This window comes from Pseudopodoces humilis, chromosome 21 (assembly GCF_049639895.1).
Source record: "Pseudopodoces humilis isolate 2021_Gansu_Grassland_sample_001 chromosome 21, ASM4963989v1, whole genome shotgun sequence".
Taxonomy (NCBI): Eukaryota; Metazoa; Chordata; class Aves; order Passeriformes; family Paridae; genus Pseudopodoces; species Pseudopodoces humilis.
Window position 1 is genome coordinate 2,269,730 of NC_142220.1, and position 15,107 is coordinate 2,284,836.

General features: G+C 49.9%; 2 protein-coding genes across 3 annotated transcripts in view; both read left to right on the top strand.

Moving 5' to 3' along the window:
• ABCA5 (ATP binding cassette subfamily A member 5) overlaps window positions 1–8,690 on the top strand; it is a 36,371-nt gene extending 27,681 nt beyond the window's left edge. The window contains exons 29-40 of the mRNA XM_005530692.3: window positions 411–502; window positions 883–1,009; window positions 1,089–1,206; window positions 1,313–1,404; window positions 1,555–1,730; window positions 2,283–2,358; window positions 2,438–2,532; window positions 3,247–3,366; window positions 3,520–3,669; window positions 4,566–4,645; window positions 4,854–4,909; window positions 5,754–8,690. Coding sequence (XP_005530749.2) covers window positions 411–502; window positions 883–1,009; window positions 1,089–1,206; window positions 1,313–1,404; window positions 1,555–1,730; window positions 2,283–2,358; window positions 2,438–2,532; window positions 3,247–3,366; window positions 3,520–3,669; window positions 4,566–4,645; window positions 4,854–4,909; window positions 5,754–5,861 — 1,290 coding nt within the window. The 3' untranslated portion in view covers window positions 5,862–8,690. The remainder of the gene's footprint in view (window positions 1–410; window positions 503–882; window positions 1,010–1,088; window positions 1,207–1,312; window positions 1,405–1,554; window positions 1,731–2,282; window positions 2,359–2,437; window positions 2,533–3,246; window positions 3,367–3,519; window positions 3,670–4,565; window positions 4,646–4,853; window positions 4,910–5,753) is intronic.
• A 2,068-nt stretch (window positions 8,691–10,758) lies between these two features.
• Window positions 10,759–15,107, top strand: part of LOC102114742 (ATP-binding cassette sub-family A member 9-like) — a 43,417-nt gene continuing 39,068 nt past the window's right edge. For both annotated transcript variants that reach the window (XM_088065452.1, XM_088065453.1), the window contains exons 1-3: window positions 10,759–10,866; window positions 13,734–13,846; window positions 14,741–14,951. In XM_088065452.1, coding sequence (XP_087921578.1) covers window positions 10,848–10,866; window positions 13,734–13,846; window positions 14,741–14,951 — 343 coding nt within the window. In that variant the 5' untranslated portion in view covers window positions 10,759–10,847. The remainder of the gene's footprint in view (window positions 10,867–13,733; window positions 13,847–14,740; window positions 14,952–15,107) is intronic.

Consider the following 15,107-nt stretch of genomic DNA (forward strand, 5'->3'; position numbering starts at 1 on the left):
TGTCACTGGAGTTTTGCTCTGATGCTGAGCCTGCAGCACAAGCAGAGTCAGGAAAGCTGCTGTGCCCACCAGCTCAGCATCTGCTGCCCCTGTGGCCTGATGAACACTGCCACTATTAATTCTGATTATTATGGGAATCCCTGCTGGTGGAGCAAGAGCTCTGGAGCAGGGACAGTCCCTTCTCTGCACAAAAAAAAACCCCAAATAATTGCTTTTAAATCTAAACCCACTTTGGTTGTGCATCCTCAGACCCGCTGAGCAGCATTTAATGGTATATTTAATATCTCTGGCAACACCAGCCCTTGCATGGTGGTGCAGAGCTGGAGTTTCCTGTCCCTCGTGGCTGTGGTGGGGTCACCCCCAGGGTCCCCAGCCTGGCTGGTGACCAGGGTGGTTTTTGTCTGCCCCAGCCCTATCTGCAGTGTGTGGTGTGGCTGTTCCTGCTGCGCTGCTTCGAGCTGAAGAACGGAGGGAGGACGGTGAGAGAAGATCCCTTCTTCAGGTGTGTCTCTTGAATGGGTTTTTCCCCAAGACATTGTCCAAAGAAATTGGTTTTGAAGGTGCTGCTGGTGGTTCAGCTGGGGTGTGCAGTGGAAGAAATAAAACACCTTTTGTTATATCCCACCTGAAATTGTCACTGAGGTGCAGAAGTGGGGGGTTTGTTTCCTTTCAAGTCACATCACTGCAAAATCAGGAATTCTAGGCCATTCCCTGTGTGAGAAGCAGGGGATTGCCATTCCCACTGCACAGCCAGGGATGCAGGGAGGTGACATCCCCTGAGCTTTGGGCTGAGCTGCAGGAACCTTCAAACACCTTTGGGCACCAAAGCCCTGAGCCTCTGGGAGCTGAGCAGAGACCCCGTGCTCCTTTCCTCCCTTTCAGAAAATGTTTCAGCAAAACCAAGCCCTGGAAGTTCCCAGATGTCCCTCACGAGGAGAACGAGGACGAGGACGTGAAGGCGGAGAGGCTGCGAGTCAAAGAGATCCTGAGCAGCCCCAGGAGCGAGGAGGTAAAGCCTTGCCCTGCCCAAACCTCACCTCTGCAGGCTCCCAGAGCTGCTGGGATCTGCAGCCTCTCCCCTCTGCCAGATGCCAGCGATCCTGGTCAGCAGCCTGCACAAAGAGTTTGATGAAAGGAAGGAATTTCTTCTGGGGAGAAAAATAAAGAAAGTGGCAACCAAACATGTTTCCCTCTGCGTGAAGAAAGGTTGGAGTTCAGCTGCTTGCTGTTGAGCTGTTTTATTTGTAAAAAAAAAGATTCTTGGAAGAATTTCTCTGATCTCGTGGGCAATGTTTGTGTTGTCCTTTTGTAGGAGAAATCCTGGGTTTGTTGGGACCCAATGGAGCTGGGAAAAGCACATTAATTAATATGCTTGTTGGAGAGATTGAGCCAACCAGTGGGCAGGTATGTTCCATGCTTCACCAAAAATCAACCCTCATCTCAATTTTATTGGTGTTATTGCAAGAACTCCTGAGGGCATTTTGCTAAAACCACGCAAGAGGAGTTTGGAAATTCGTAATGTTCTGGAATAAGGTCTGGGCATTTTCCTCACAGGTTCTGATGGGAGATGACTCCTTGGGGCTGAGCAGTGAGGATGACTCCGTGAAATTCTTGGGGTACTGTCCTCAAACCAACCCTCTGTGGCCAGACATCACCCTGCAGGAGCACTTTGAGATTTATGGTGCTATCAAAGGCATGAGCCAGTCTGATGTTAAAGAAGTCATCAAGCGGTGAGTGGTTCATGACAGAAATCTCTCTGGTTTTACTGAAGCTGCCTTGGCTTTTTGTAATCTTCAGACTTCTTGCTGGAGAAGCTCTTTAGCTTTTCTTTTTTGTGGGTTTTTACCCCATTCTCACCTTTCCCAATGCAGTTTTTGTTTCCATTTAAGTCTGGCTTTAAGCTCAGTTGAAATTCCGCCATTGTGAATTCATAGGTGAGGAGATGAAGGTTCATCCACACAAAATTCACTTGGGATTTTTTAATTTTGATACATCTTCTTTAAAGTTATTTTTTTAAGGTTATAAAACACTAACAGTCATCTCTGTAGAAGCTGCAAGGAGTCCTGGGCTTGGAGCTGTTTCTGTGTTGTCACCAAGGCTCCTCCAGGACAGTTGGTTCTGTATGGAAACTCCAATTCTGCTTTTTGCTCTGCTGTTTTTATGCTTGATACACAAATATTTGTCACTGAGCTCCTCAGAAGGGACAGTTTTGCATTCTCTGGCGAGGGGGAAGCCAAGCCATCCCCCTCCCAGCCTTTCCCACCTGCTCCTTCCCTCCCCAGCATCGCCAGCGTGCTGGATTTAAAGGACCACCTGCAGAAGACGACGAAGAAGTTGGGAATGGGGCTGAAACGCAAGGTATGGGGGGCTCTGGGGTCACTCTGGGGGTCCCCAGCACCCTCCCCATCCTCACCCTGCCCCTCTGGCTTCCCCCCAGCTCTGCTTTGCCCTCAGCATGCTGGGCAACCCGCGGGTGACGCTGCTGGACGAGCCCTCCACCGGGATGGACCCCAAAGCCAAGCAGCACATGTGGTGAGTGCAGGGATCAGCCTGGGCTGGGGCCTCCCTGCTGGCACCAGGGACAGCCACAGACAGGGAATAACCCACTTGGAAGGGACCATGGGGATTGTCCAGTTCTTGCCTGGGCAGGGGGATCTTGCACTAAAGCAGAATAATTTCTGCTCACCATGCCAGCTCACCCTGCCCTCTGGCACTGGGAGCCATTCCCTGTGTCCTGTCCCTCCAGCCCTTGTCCCCAGTCCCTCTCCAGCTCTCCTGGAGCCCCTTTAAGCACTGGAATGGGCTCTGAGCTCTCCCCAGAGCTTCTCTTTGGATTGAACCCCCCAACACTCAGCTTGTATCCAGAGCAGAAGTGCTCCAGCTCTTGGAGCATCTCCGTGGCCTCCTCTGGAGTCGCTCCAGCAGCTCCTCCTGTGCTGGGAGCCCCAGAGCTGGACACAGGACTGCAGCTGGGGTCTCACAAGAAGGGGAGGATCAGCCCAGGTGCAGTGCAGCTGTGTCCTCTCCCAGAACAGAATTGCAGGCTTGAAAGCTGAAAGAAATCCTTAAAATGATATAAGGAATAGACAGATTCGAGCTGTCTTTAGGAAATTCAGGTGTTAATTGTTGCTGTGGGAGTAGCATTAATCCATAAATAGAGGGTCCACCCCAGCCTCCTTTCCTGCTGAGGCAGGAGCTGCTGTTCCCTGCCAAGTGTTGAGGGATGGTTTGGGTTGTGTTTTGCAGGCGGGCGATCCGAGCAGCCTTTAAGAACAAGGAGAGAGCAGCAATCCTGACCACGCACTACATGGAGGAGGCAGATGCTGTCTGTGACCGTGTGGCCATCCTGGTGTCAGGGCAGCTCAGGTAGCCCCAGATCCCCCCTGGGGCAGGGCTTCATTTCTCTGAAAATACAGATCCATTTGGTACCTTCAATTTGGAGTGAAATTAATCCTCAGCAGCAAAAAGGATCGGGCTGTTCCTTCAGTACACCTCGTGTTTGCTGTCTGTAATTTATAGGTGTATAGGCACTGTCCAACACCTGAAGAGCAAGTTTGGCAGAGGATACCTCTTGGAAATGAAGCTAAGGGAAACAGCAGATGTGCAGCAGGTGGAGTATCTGCAGAGACAGATTTTGCACATCTTCCCCAACGCCATCCGCCAGGAAAGGTGAGGTTTGACAGGTGCCCAGAAAATACTGATGGCAGTAAAACCCTCTGATTTCACAGCAGCTCCTTGGCACTGGGGAGGGAATGCAAATATTTAAAACAACAAAAATGAAGAATGAAAAAAGGGAAGGGATCTGGAAGGCAGCAGAGCCCAAACTGCCAGGGCGGGGGCCGGGAGCCCACGCAGATGTTTGGCACGGAGGAAGCAAAACTGCATTTTTGCATAGCTGTTGCCTGACAGCTTCCTCCTGGGTCAGGGCCCCCAGGAAAGGGCTGAAATCCAAGTCTCTGACTCACTGCCCCTACCTGGAAGTGCCTGAGGTCTCTGGGGCTCTCGGTTTGAGGGTGGGCTGGCTGCTGTTCCACCAGCAGCTCTGAGTTTGTGCCCTTGGGTTGGGCTCTGTGACTGCAGAGACTCCACAAAGGGCACTGCAGGCATCCAGAGCTGTGTGATCCCTGGGGAATCGTGGGTGTGATCCTTCCCCAAAGGTGGGAGATGGGAGGGAGGGAGGGCAGGTCCCTGTCCAGCAGCAGAGGGTGCAGGGCAGAGCAGCTCCCTGTGCAGGAACCAACTCCCAGGAGATGCTGACACCTCCCAGCTCAGCTGAAACCCAAAACCTCAGGACTCTGGGAGTTCCAGGGAGAAAATCTGCCATGAATAAGCAGAATAGAAATGTTTGAATCTGAGTGGAAGAGCAGGAACTCACAACAGTCTCAGGGGGATCTCAGCTGATGCACCTGGAGCTGCGTCATTCCCCTTCTCCTGTGTGATCCTGACAGTCAAAATGCCTGCAGTGTCCTTCAGAAAAGGAGTTAAAATCCATTCTGTGGGGTATTAATATTTTTTCTTTGAGTGATTTTGCTTGAAGCTAAATTTGTTTTCCTTCTTTGTTCCAGTTTTGCTTCTATCTTGGCGTATAAAATTCCTAAAGAAGATGTACAGTCGCTTTCACATTCTTTTTCCAAGCTGGAGGAAGGTAATGAAGCACTTGCCAAACATCACACACACAAATCCTTTTGTCTCCCATAACTGACAGTCCTGCCCAATGATGCCACACCTCCATTTCTGTTCCAAATTAATTTAATTTAATTTTCTTTAACTGATGTTGTCCTGAACCCCATTTCTTGTGAAATCAAGAGTAAGTAAAGTGTCCCTAAATCTGCTCTTACTGATTCTTTCACCAGTAAAACACGCCTTCAACATCGAGGATTACAGCTTTTCTCAAGCAACACTGGAACAGGTGTGTTAAATTCTGTTTTGTGACTGTAAACCCTGCCAGGTGAAGGTGTCAGAGGGCAGGGATAGATGGGATGTTGGGAAGGAATTCCTCCCTGGGAGGGTGGGGAGGGGCTGGGATGGAATTCCCAGGGAAGCTGTGGCTGTCCCTGGCAGTGCCCAAGGCCAGGCTGGATGGGGCTTGGAGCAGCCTGGGATAGAGGAAGGTGTCCCTGCCATGGCAGGGATTGGATGGGATTTGTGCTCCCTTCCAGCCCAAAACATTCCCTGATTCCATGATTCCTGTGCAGGCAGCTCATCCCCCAGGCTCTGCTCTCAGGCCACTGGGGCAGCTTTGCTGATGCCTGTTGGGGCATTTTTGGGAAACTAAATTCCCTTTTTGCACAGTGAATCACGTCTGCCAGCTCTCCAGCTCCTCTTTATTCCTGCTTTCTCCTCTAAAAATAAGATGCCAACTGCAGTGACTGGAAGAAAGCAAATGTGTTACTGTTGTAATGTTAAATATGATGTCTGAATGTTATTCGAGGAAAAGCTTCTCTGATTTATTCCAAGAACAGGCACTTGGTGTTTGTAGCTGGAAGGAGGGTGAAGCTGAGACTTGTAATTGCTTATTGTGGATTAATTATTGCTGACAATTAATGTCCTTCAGTGTTGAACTTCCTTTTCATTGTGCTCTTGAAGAAAAGAGGTGGGAGGGTAGGAATAAGGAGAAAAACCTCAAAACACTAGAAATGTCTTACTCAGAGATGAAGCAATACACTGAATACTGGTGAGGATTTTAGCATGGGTTGTATTTGTGACCAAGGAAGTTCCTACAAGGAGCAGGGGGTCTTTTCCATGTTTTCCAGGTGTTTGTGGAGCTGGCAAAAGAGCAGGAGGAGGAGGACAGCAGCTTTGGCACCCTGAACAGCAGCCTGTGGTGGGAGAGGATGCAGGAGGACCGAGTCATTTTCTGAGCTCCTCGTGCTCCTGTGGGTGCCAGCTCCGATCCTCTGGCTGCTCCTGGAGCTGGGGTGGGCAAGGACAGCTGGCTTGGAAGCCCTGAGCGTGTCCCACCATCCTGGCCTTGGCAATAAGGCCGCAGGAGCGGTGAGCATCGCCCTGCTCCTCTGGCTGACCCCAATCCCTCCTCCCCTGGCCGTCCCCGGTTTGTGTTGGGCAGGAGGGCACTGCCACGGCAGCCTGGCATCTCCTGGGCTTGGTGGCTGGTTCAGGAGCTGCCAGCTGCCTTCCCTTGGCTCTGCTGGGCCGGGCTGTCCTTAGGGGAATCCTGCGTCTGAGCGGAGCCAGCGGCTGCAGGGTCCTGCCCCAGGGCTGCAGGCTCTGGCCGTGCCCTTGGCCGGGCTCTGCTGCCCTCCTGCACACCCAGCCCTGCTCCTCCACCAGCCCAGCCATCCCTGCTTCTGCTTTGAAGATGCACCTGCTCAGAGGAGAGGGGGGAACCCACTGCAGAGTGGCTGTGCCGCTGCCAGGAGGGGCCTGAGCCAGCTCTGCTCAGAAAACCTGAGAAAGTTCATTTTCAGACCAAACACGGCACTGTTGGCACTCCCAGTCCTCTCCCCCGCAGCTCTGGGTGCCATGGGGCTTGTCCTGCGTGCTGGGGGGCACAGGGGGTGGGCAGAGTGGATGTGCTCCTTCCCCTGCTCGGTTAAAAGGACGCAGCCAGGGCTGTGGGGTCTGGAGAGATGTGTCAGAGCTGTCTGCTCCTGCCCCTGCCTGGGACAGTGTCCTGCCAGCTGCTCTCACACACTGATGTTTGCATTTCCCTGCCATGAGCTGCAGTGTTGCCCAGCCCCTCCTTGTTGTGGTTGCAGTCAGTGACACAGGGCCCAGCCTGGCCACTCATCACCCCTTTTTTGTAAAACCCCAAATTAAACAGTCCCAACTCACAGCCTCATCCATCAGAAAGGTGCCTTTGGTTTGCACAGAAGCACTAAGAGTAGAATTTGTGGTCCTTTAGCCTGAGATATGACAGATGTATGTTGAAAATGTATTATTTTTTTGGTTTTTTCTACACGAACATCGCATTTTTAGTTTTATAAGGGGAAATATAAGATTGCTCCCGGTTCATTTTGCTCTGCAATGAGCAGATACAGAGATGTGTTTCTGTTGAGACATTGGCTTCATAAGTCATTTATGTATCTTCACTTTAAGGTTAGAAAAGACCTTTGTTTTTCTTGAGAAAACTCAAAAAAAAAAAAAAATGGTTAAAGTTGGAGCTGTGTGTCCCAGGCAATAATGTTTGATATGTCTGATAATGGTTTATCAGTGTGTTCAGCCAAAATGTTTCCACTGGTTTCTTACATAGGGAGATGGGAACTCCTTAAGCAGAATTTCACTTCCTCTTTTGTACCCACAGAAATGCAGGGTTTTGGGTTTGCAGTTAAAACTGGAGCCCAAGCCCTACGAGAAAGCTCTGGACATCCCATTTGCTTCCCCAGGGAGCCACAGCCCTGGAAATGAGGGATTAAAAGGACAGGATGAAATCAAACTTCAGCTCCAGCACTGCCTGACAGGGGTAAAACTTCCCTGTCAGAAAAGAAAAAAACCCCAAATTCAGGTGGTTTATTTATTTAGCCCCAGCCCTGCTGCTGGCTGGGAACCCTGAGTTTTTGCCTTTATTTGGAGCAATTTGGGATTTAGAATTCTCTTGGCACTTTCCCATGCAGGTGTGTACAAGTTGAGTGCATTTTTCCCAAATCTCACATTTCTTTGGTCTCTTTTTGCCAATGGTGTTTCGGCCAAGTGTCACCTTCCCATCAATCCAGCACATTCTTGTCACGTGGATTTAGGGAATTGTGTGAGCTGTGAGCAGCCTTGGTGTCTGCCTTGAATTTATTCTTTCACTTGGAGTTAATAGTCTGTAAAATAGTTCTGTGCTGTCTGTTTCAGATATTTCCATATTTCCTCACATTTCAGGTGTGAAAATTTTGGATTAGGAGCTGGATTAGCTCAGTTTGGTGCTGTTGTTTATCTTGGAGGAGCCCAGTGGGTGGTGGCACTTGTTTTTGTGCAGCTACAGAAAGGACAAAGAATTTGGCTCGTTAAATTAATTCCCTGTTAGGGCGGGATCTTTTTTGGCTTGGTGGCATCGTGTGTCAAAATGGGGTAAAATTCCACCCCAAAACATCACTGTCCTCATATCAGAAGTGTTTCAAAGCGTCCTAAAATGTCTGTAATTGCCAAAACAGGGACAAACCCAGGGAAAATGAAAGCAGGGAGTGCCCTGGGAACAGCAGAGCTTTATTCCTGCGGCTTGAAGCCCCTTTGTTCAGCTCTTAGCAGTGACATTCCAAATCCCATCCATCCAACACACACCCAGCCTGTGCTCCCAGAGATAAACTGGATTTGGGGGGGATTTGGGGTAAATCCACCCATTTTGGGTCACCATTCCCAGGGAGATGTTTGGAGCTGCAGGGTTGCTGTGAGTCGTATCCGGAGCTTGGAAAGCGCGTTCACTCAGTGGTGTTGTTACAAGGTTGTATTTTCCTGTGGAGAATTTAAAGTGTCCGGTTTCGTTTACGTTCCCAAGTCCTTATTTAAGAGTATCTGTGTTTAGCAAGTGAGATTTATTGCACAGCCAGCAGCCAGAGCTCTGGCAGCAGGAGCAGAAGGTGTCAGGCCCGAGGGTGACACCTTTGTGACGCTCCTCCTGCTGCTGCACCACGTGCAGCTCGTTTTACACACTTGCCTTTCTTTCACCACTTGGCTGTACTTGGAAAGGTGGGGATTTTCCTTTCCCAGCAAGAAGTACTTCCAAAATAAAGATGGATTGGGTTGTTAAACTCTTGGCTCCCTGGCTGTTTTGCTGTGCTGGAAATGGGGATGGTTTTCAAAGCCTGGGCTGATTTTGGGGTGCCCCAGGGTGGTTGGGCTCAGGCAGAGCGTGGGGGGCCCTGGCTCTTGGCATGGCCAGGGCTCTCAGGCTGCAGTATTTACATATTTTAAACTGAATTTGGGGGAATTTTGCAGCGTTGCAACACTTGGGGTGGCGTTTTGCAGCCGGATCCATCGAGCCCAGCTTTGGGCTAGCAGTGACCCCACGGCACATCATCCATCTGCAGGGGTGAATCGCCTCCAGCCACTGGAAAACCAACCCCAGTAAAAAAAAAAACAATTCATTTTTGTGCCTGGAGCTGTGGCCAAGGTGAATTCTCTGTGTGGGTGCTGGCTCTGGGCTGAGGGGCAGTGAAATGGGGGCAGGTTGGGCTGAAGGTGGGACGTGGAAGGTGCTCTGCAGGGATGGAGGGCACTGCCTGCTCCTGCCAGCTCCCTGCACACACCCTGCTGAGGAACAGGAGGAGCTGGTCACCTCCAGCCTCATGGGTCGCTGAAGGCTGCAGCAAAATAAAAAGGGTTTGTTTGTGCTCCCTGTGCTCCTCAGTGGAAAGGAAAATAACCCCAAAGAAGTTTAATCTGAGCTTGGTGACAGTTCCCAGCAGTTCATCCTCGTTTGTTTCTGATGGTGTGGAAGGGCAGTGTGCCATGCATTTTTATTTTTTTTTTAAGCTGTAAAATTAATTCATTCCCTTATAATGCTTCTTTTAAGAGATGTCCAGAAAGTCCCTGATTTAACATGCTGAATTTCTCTTTGATAAGGGCTTCCCGGAGCTCTCTCTGTTCCTTTTTCCTTCGCTTGGCATGTCCCCCTGGAAGGCTCTGGCTCCCTTCCCAGCCCCTCTCCTCCTCCTGGCAGATACAAAGCCTGGTCCTGAGTGTCCTGCTCAGAAATCCTGTGGAGCATCTGCTTGGGGGATTTCATGAGTGATATTTTGGTATTTTTGAGGTGCTCTGTGCTCCCAGTGAAGCCCTGAGGGGTTGGGGGTCCCACTTCAGCAGCAGGGCCCGGAGCAGGACCCAAGGAGTGCTTGGAGCAGGTGTCGTTTTTCAGTGAAAAAGCCTTTTCTGTAGCTAATGTGCAGTCAGGGCAGGGCTGGGTCCCACGCTGAGGCACAGGTTTTGGTCAGAAAAGTGCTGTTTTTTGGTGAACTGCACCTCAGATGGGCTTTTTGCTGTCACAAGGAGCCTTCCCCACTGCTCCCCTGTTGCCCAACGCGAAGGGATGCCGGAAAACGCTTCTGCTCCTCTCCTAAATGAGCTCATGCCTTGAAAATGAGTAAATCAGCAGCTGCAGCAGAGCCCTGGCCTTTTGTTAAGCAACAACCAGCCAGCCCTTGTGGTTTGAGGCAGCTCTGCAAACCCCAGGCACAATCCTCAAGCTGGGGAAGTTCTGGGACGGTCAAATTCATTTAACTGGTTGAATTTTCCCATGGCCATGCGCCCTTCCAGCTCGTTTGGATTCCCTGGCTTGTCTGATTGCCTCACCTCCCTGTTTTGAATGAAGATCCACTGGAAAGATGTTTTGTTTTGAAACGCCCAACACGCTCCATCCTGCTTCCAGCTGTGCGGCAGCTGCTGGAAAAGCAATTAAAAAGGAGTGGAAATTGGGGAAAGAAACGCTCAAAACGAAGGGGAAAGGAGAAAGAACTAAACAAGAGCTAAAATCCCGTTGGTGCTGGGATGCAGGATTTGTCTCAGCAGAGGAAGGAGCTGAGTCAGGCTCTGGGCACGATGGGGACGAGGCAGCAGAGTTTTCCCTCTGGAGAAGCTGGGACAGGGACAAAGTGGCTTTGCCACCTCTCAGGAGTGAAAGTTCACCCCATCCCAGGCCACCCCAGCTCTGCTGCCTGCTGGGAACATCTGCAGGAGTTGAGTTCAGTCCTCCAGAGCGTGGTGTAAACATCCCCAGGCTCGGGGCCAGCCGGTTGTAGGTGTTGTTCCAACGTTGGGTCATCGCTCCAGAAGTTTTGGGAGGGTTTGCCCGGGTGACGTCAGGCTGGAGAGGGGCATGGCCACCGGGCTGGGCCACCGAGCTGAGCCTCCCTGGGGCTGAAAAGGGACCAGGAGCCCGGACACCTCAGAGCTGGAGGAGACCCTTCCCGATGGAAAACACACCAGCAGGTAAGGAGTCACGTATTTCTCCTTTTTTCCAAGGGAGAATTAATTTCAAAGTAGAGGTTTCTCCTTTTTTCATCAAGGGAGAATTAATTTCAAAGTAGAGGTTTCTCCTTTTTTCCAAGGGAGAATTAATTTCAAAGTAGAGGTTTCTCCTTTTTTTCCAAGGGAAAATTAATTTAGAAGTAGAGGTGGAAAAATTCTCCCCGGGGCAGTTTCATGCAGGGGTTGAGTTTTCACCAGGGGATGATCAGTTTTTCCTAATTAATGCTTTATGATGCTGAATGCATAAAGGCTGCACCTTCCAGCTCTGTTTTCTGGTGGACTGTGAGTTCACAACAAAATATTTTAGAGGAAAAGGAGGAAGAATATTCAGCTTTTTCTGGGTGTGTGTGGGTTTTGGTTCTCCCCATGGCTGCAGGTGAAGAGCTGCAGGTTGAGCACTGGGGGATGACCCCTCCCTTTGCTCTCCTCCTCCTGCCTTGCTGTCACTAAAGGCCTCTAAAAATGCAAAACCCCCAAATTTCCCTTCTCTGTATCAGCTGAAGTGTTGAGCTTTGATGAAGGGCAGGCTTAGAGCTGTTATTTTCAAGCTGAGAGTAGGAAAAAACAACCTGTTCCAGTCTGTGTTGGAGTGGAGTCAGTGCAAATCTGTCTGGGATTTGTCAGATGCAAGCACAAAAAACTGTGAGAACTGGCAAACAGGAGGGGATGGAAAGAGCACCTCTGCACTCTCCACGTGCAGGGATGAATCCTTGCCTCTGGAAAAGCCTCTGGGAAGTGTGAGATGCAGCGTGGGTTTCTCCCTTTGAACCCAGCACCGAGAGGCTCCTGCCAGAGCTCCTGAAGAGCAGCTTGATTTTAGGAACTGAAATCATAAACTCCAGGAGCGCTTTGGGTTGGAAGGGACCTTTAAAAATCACCCAGTCCCACCCCCCTGCAAGGGGCAGAACATCTTCAAACAGACCTCAGTAAGGTGAATTTATAAAGGAACACGGTCTGAAGAGCAGAATTCCCAGAGACAGTAAATAAAGGGATTATATGGGATGTGCCTTCCTGGGACGAGTTTTGGTAGAGCAGAGCTGCACGCAGGAGCCAGGAAAAGTTCTTGCAACACCCTGGCAGTGAGTTCCTGGAGAGCAGGAAGTTTGGATGCACTTAATGAGCCCCAGGGGACATCCAGCTTTACAAGTGATGCTCTTAATGAGATTAAAGTTTCCCAAACATCATTGCCTCCAGTTTCTGATGTGTTTATTTTGCCTTCTGCATCTTAAGTTTTGAGCCTCAGGCCTTGCAGAGGGTTCTCTCTTGGCTATATTTTTAACCTTTTTGGTAATTATCTAACAGATTAATTAGATATCTAATTTGAAGTTAATAATAGGTAATATTTATTAGGTACCTGATTGAAAGTTAAGCCTTTGTAGGCAGCATCACTTGTTTGAATTCCTGGCTTCATATTTGGCTCCCAGTGGTGGTTGCTCCTTGCTCCACAGGCAAAAAGTAAATTAAAATTGATAGAAACTTCATTAAAGTTTTCTAAAAAGTTTTAGATTTGCTCCATCATTTTAAAACTGTTGTGACTGTAGAGATTCTGTGCATCTTTTAAAGACCATCATGTTTTCCTTGTTATCCAAATACCACCACACTTTGTTTACTGCCCCAGCATCCTGGGCTGAGCCACTGCTTTCAGTTCATGACTGAAATCCAGACCTGAGGGGAAAAAAAATGAAAATTAAAGTGACACTTCCTAGAAATCCCTTCCTGCTTACCTTTAACCTTCAGTGCAGCAGGGAGGAAGTGTGGGAGGAAGCTTGGGCAGGGCAAGCAGAGCACCAGGAGATAAAATAAGATAGATAAGCCCTGTGATAGCACAGAAGCTGAACTGGGATCCTGGATCCCTTGCTCCTGCAGTACACAAATATTTAATTCTCCCAAAAAGCAGCAGTGAAGGGAACAGACAGTGGAACCCTTTATTAACTCCAGCTGCCCCATCTGTGAAATGAGGAAGTGCTGTCCAAGGGGAATGGAGCACTCTGCCTCTGAGGTTGCTTTGATTTGAGGTTCCAGCCATTTGAAAGGATTAAACCCCAGGAACACTTTGGGAGGTTCCCTGCCCTGCTCCCCTGGGAACGGGGTGAAACCCATCGCTCTGAACTTGCTCCTGCTCTTGCTGCTTGGCCACAGGATTAAAGCTGGAGCTGAAATAAACATCCCAAAGAAATACTCCCTGCTCGGTGTTTAGCAGGATATTAAGGAGCACATGGGTGTTCTAATCCTGCCCTGCTCCAACTGCTTTAAAGTTCCTTAATATCTGGGTGAAAACAGAACAATCTGGTTTCCTACCAGCCTGCTGAAGGCTGGCAGTGGCAGCCTCTATTTTGGGTTATTTTTAGCATCTCCCCAGCGTTTGTAACGTGATTTGGGGTCTGGTTCAGAACCCAGAGCACGTGAGCAGCGGTTTGCCAACAAACCACGTGTCTGAGGCCAGACACAAATTCACTTTCTGCACTGAAACGAGGAAAGTGAGCGGTTGTCTCGTTCCACAAAGCCTCTTTGGGATGAGGAAGGATGGACCTGGGTGAGGAAGGATGGATCTGGGTGAGGAAGGATGAATATGGATGAGGAAGCATGAATTTGGATGAGGAAGGATGAGTGTGGGTGAGGAAGGATTAGTCTGGATGAGGAAGGATGAATTTGGGTGAGAAAGGATGAACCTGGATGAGGAAAGATGAACCTGGATGGGGAAAGATGAACCTGGATGGGGAAAGATGAACCTGGATGAGGAAGGATGAACCTGGATGAGGAAGGATGAGTCTGGATGAGGAAGGATGAGTGATCTGTTTTATTCTAAATTATATCATTTTCTTTCTCAGCTGGAAAAATGCAGGGGGTATCCAAGAAGGCCTCACAAATATTTCAGCAAACCTGTGCTCTCCTGTGGAAAAATATTCTTCTGGTGTGGAGGATGAAGTCAAAAAGTTTTCAGGCAAGTTCTTCCGAAGGGAAATCAGCATTTCTACTACAAAGAATTTTCAGGGTGCATTGTTTTAGTGTGAGGGGATGTGAGAAGGCTCAGCTGTGGCTCCCTGGGAAATGTCAGCAGTTCCTTCTTCCTGGGACACTACAAATCTGCCTCGTGACAAAGCTGGCTGCTCCCTTTAGCTTGTTGCTCCTGCCCTGTCCAGAGGAACACAATGTCCAATTCATGGTTGCAGTGTCAAATTACCCACAGACCTCGCTGGCCCCGGGACTAAGAAAACATGTTTTCCATCTGAAACCTCGCTCAGATTTTAAAACCATCACACCTGTGGCCCAGCTCTCCCTGGTGCACGGGGGAAAGGCTGGAGGAGCTGGATGGGGCAGTGGGGTGGGAGCTGGGTTAGAAGGGCCCCGGAGGAGCCTCCCTGATGCCTTGGGGTGGCTCCTAAAAGAGAGGCTGGACAAGATTAGGAGAATAAAAGTGGGTTTTTATTGAAGGCCTTCAGTAGGTGCAGCTTGGGCAGTCAGAAGCCTCCAGGGGCTGGATGGTGGCCACGAGTTTTTCACACTTTTATAAGTTTGGCCCATTTACATGGCAGGGGTTAATCCTCCAATTACAGCTTTGGGTAATGAAGCCATTTACCCCAAGTTTCCCCCAAATTCACTGTTTCCATCTCTCCAGGCCTGAGGCAGTGAGGTGTCCTCGGTTCCCAGGCCTGGAGAGGAATTGTTGTGCCTGAATAAAAGGGGAGAGCAGCAGCTGACAGGCTGTGGGGTTTGGAGTTCCACACTAAAGCAGTGCTGGTCTGAGAAATAGAAAAGCTCAATCCTAAGGCTTCATCCCCACCCCAGCAATTCCCTGGGCTGCCCCTCACCTCTGCATTTCCTTCCTTTCCTCCAGGAATGGGTGGCATCGCTGGTTTTCCTCTACATCCTGCACGACTCGGCCAGTCTGATCATGTACTACCCCACCCAGGAGTTCCCCTACAAATTCCTGGGGCGCCTGGACGACCCAGCCTTCAACGCCTCGGGGGTGACGCTCATGTTCACCCCTGCAACCAACACCACCAGGACAATAATGGCTAAAGTGGCCGCCAGCTCGCCACTGAGGGGTAAAAGCTCTTAAATCCATCTTCCTGCAGGGTCTGATGTGGACCTGACCCACCCTGGTGGTAGGGGAGGGACAAGAGCATTTGTCCCGTGTGATTTTTGAGGGATCAAATGGTGGTGATGCCCATTTTCGTCGTTGCCTGAATAATCAGTGTCAG